Genomic DNA, 2,513 nt, shown 5'->3' with positions numbered 1-2,513 from the left:
AGTCACCCAGTTTATGGTGTTTCGTTATAGCAGCCTGAGCAGACTAAGACAATCATCTCATTTTTAAATAGCAACTATCTCAATGTAGGGAACCATGTAACCCTCCTGCACCCGCCACCTAGCTTTACTGTAACTGCAGGGAACTGACCTCTGAACTCCTTTATCCAGTTACTTTCTACCTCACTTTCTCAGGCTTCAACCTCATTGACCCCCATCTGTTCCTTGAACCCACAGGCATGCTTCTTCCTAAGGGTTTCCACACTGGCTCCTTGCTCCAGATCGCCACATGGCTCTCTCTTTTCATGTCTGTGCTTAAACCTCATCTCAGTGAGGCACTTTAGGACTGCCATATTTAAAACAGCAACGTCCTCCTGTCTTGCTGAATTTCTCCCCCTGGTACATGTTATTGTCTGACATTGTATATGGTTTAGTTATTTGTCTAGTGGGGCTTTCTTGACCCACTAGAATGAACACTCTATGAAAACAGTAGATTTTTGACTGTTTGCTCCTCCTTTGCCTATAGCAGTGCTTGGCACATAGTAAGCACTCAAAAATTTGTTGAATTAATTTTTGTTGAGTATTACTGGATTTAGGTCTTAAAGTTACTGCTTTTATTTGTGTAGTTTCCAATCCTTCAAATACACTATGGAACAGGGATTTACAAAAAAGACGATGTTGCTGGTAATAACAGCAGCAAACATTTAAGTATTACTGTTTCTATGCATTGTTTTAAGTGCTTTGCATAAATTATGGCAATTAATCCTCACAACAGCCATAAGAAGGAGCAAAATGAAGCCAATCCAGTACCTGGGTTCAAATTCTAGCTCTATCATTTACTGGCTGTGTGACCTTGGGCACATTACTTAAACCCCGTGTGCCTCAGTATTCTCATATGTAAAATGAGGACAATACTTACCTCATAAGACCATCTTGTGAATAAGTACTGAATAAACACTATTAGATGAAGAATGTGAAGGCTCAGATTGGTTAACAGTCCCAGGTCACACAGCCAATCTATGGAATAGTCAGGATTTGAACTCAATTTGTGACTTCACTTCACAGGCTTCCCTCTCAATGGCTTGGCAGGCCACGTTGAAGTAGTTAAGGTTCAGAGGCACTATCACAACCCCACCTCCCTGGTTTCTGCAAAATTCCAAGAAGTTGGATCATGGGCACTCAATTTTCTCCCTTGTTTTCCTCGTGATTCTTAAATCCTTTTGGGGAGAGACCCGGGCCTACTGTGTGACTGGATATTACTGTCCCAGTGAGCACTGGTTTCCTCACCTGTACAAAGGGATCTATCTTATGGGGACCCAATGAGGTCCAGGATGTGAAGCCACCTGACTCTAGCCAGATCCCTTCACTCCCTGGCTCCCACATGCTGCACTGGAGTCACGCCAACTCACTCACTTCCAAACCCTTCATTCAAGGCCTTCCTTCTTCTAGCTGGGAAGAAAGCCAATCTCCCAGTTTGATTTCATATCTCTCCACTGGGCTCCTATGACACTTACCACACTGCTAATTGTAGATTTACTTGTCTGTCTTGTCCATAAGACCAAGACCACAGAGACTGGCTTTTATTCACTTTGCAATCCCGTCTGGTGCTGTATAAATATTTAAGATTAAATCTTTTAGGCTAGTATCTGGCATATAGAACACCCTGAACAAACATGAGTTCCCTTTAGGTTTTCTTAGAAAGAAACATAGGTAGAAGGCATCACAGTTCATGTGGGTGTATTTTAAGAACGAATGCAATAATTTCCTTGTCCTTGAACACAAGCAAAAGGCCGTGGCCATCCATCAGGAAAGTACTTACTGAAGCCAAATTGGGAGCTTAAGAAAAGAACAAAGCCATAAATCGCTCTTTCTGGCAATGGCGACGGTGAATTTTCCACCATTTTCCCTGTGGCTTTAGACAATCTGTGGGGAAGAAACACAATCACCCGTCAGTGACGTACTCCCCCTCATCACGGGCCTGTGACAATCTCATCGCTTGGCTACGGGCACAGCCTCTGCGGTGGTTTTCCCAGCCTAAAGCACTGCGAACTGCCATCCAGCGCACACACCTCCAAAACACACGCCCGCTTGCACGCGCGCACTCCAGCCCCCAAACCTCGCGTGCACGCGCACACCCTGCCGCGGAGGGGAGGGGATGGCTGAGAAGGGACAGAGGCGCCTCCATCTCTGCAGGCTTCGCCTCCCTGCGGGAAAGGCAGGGCAGGTCGGGGGACTAGGCCCGGGCGGCCTCTTCAGGCCTGGGCCGCGTCGCCCAGGAGCAGCCTCTGCCTTCTCGGGGGTGCGGGAGCGCTTCTGTATTTCATTCGAGGATGAAGGGGGTGACCCTCGACCCGGGGTCCTTCAAGCGCCCATTTGAGCCCCTCCCAACAGCTCGACTACCTCAGCGCTGAGTCCCCTGCGCAAGCGCCGACCCTGGAGCCGCAGGGGGGCGAGAGAGGAAAAGCCCAGCGAACAGCCGAGTGGAGACGACGCCCCCCGCCCGGGCGCAGGCGCAC

General features: G+C 48.1%; 1 protein-coding gene across 3 annotated transcripts in view; it reads right to left on the bottom strand.

Annotated features, from left to right (window-relative positions):
• Positions 1–2,507, bottom strand: part of PIGP (phosphatidylinositol glycan anchor biosynthesis class P) — a 7,570-nt gene extending 5,063 nt beyond the window's left edge. Inside the window, exons 1-2 of one of the 3 annotated variants that reach the window (XM_023533861.1) lie at positions 2,398–2,507; positions 1,817–1,920 (exon numbers count right to left, since the gene is read on the bottom strand). In XM_023533861.1, coding sequence (XP_023389629.1) covers positions 1,817–1,898 — 82 coding nt within the window. In that variant the 5' untranslated portion in view covers positions 1,899–1,920; positions 2,398–2,507. The other 2 variants (XM_023533859.1, XM_023533860.1) reach the window with 2 other exon arrangements.
• Positions 2,508–2,513: the final 6 nt, after the last annotated feature.

Source organism: Pteropus vampyrus, unplaced genomic scaffold (assembly GCF_000151845.1).
Source record: "Pteropus vampyrus isolate Shadow unplaced genomic scaffold, Pvam_2.0 Scaffold114, whole genome shotgun sequence".
NCBI lineage: Eukaryota > Metazoa > Chordata > Mammalia > Chiroptera > Pteropodidae > Pteropus > Pteropus vampyrus.
This window is presented reverse-complemented; position numbering and strand designations above follow the sequence as displayed.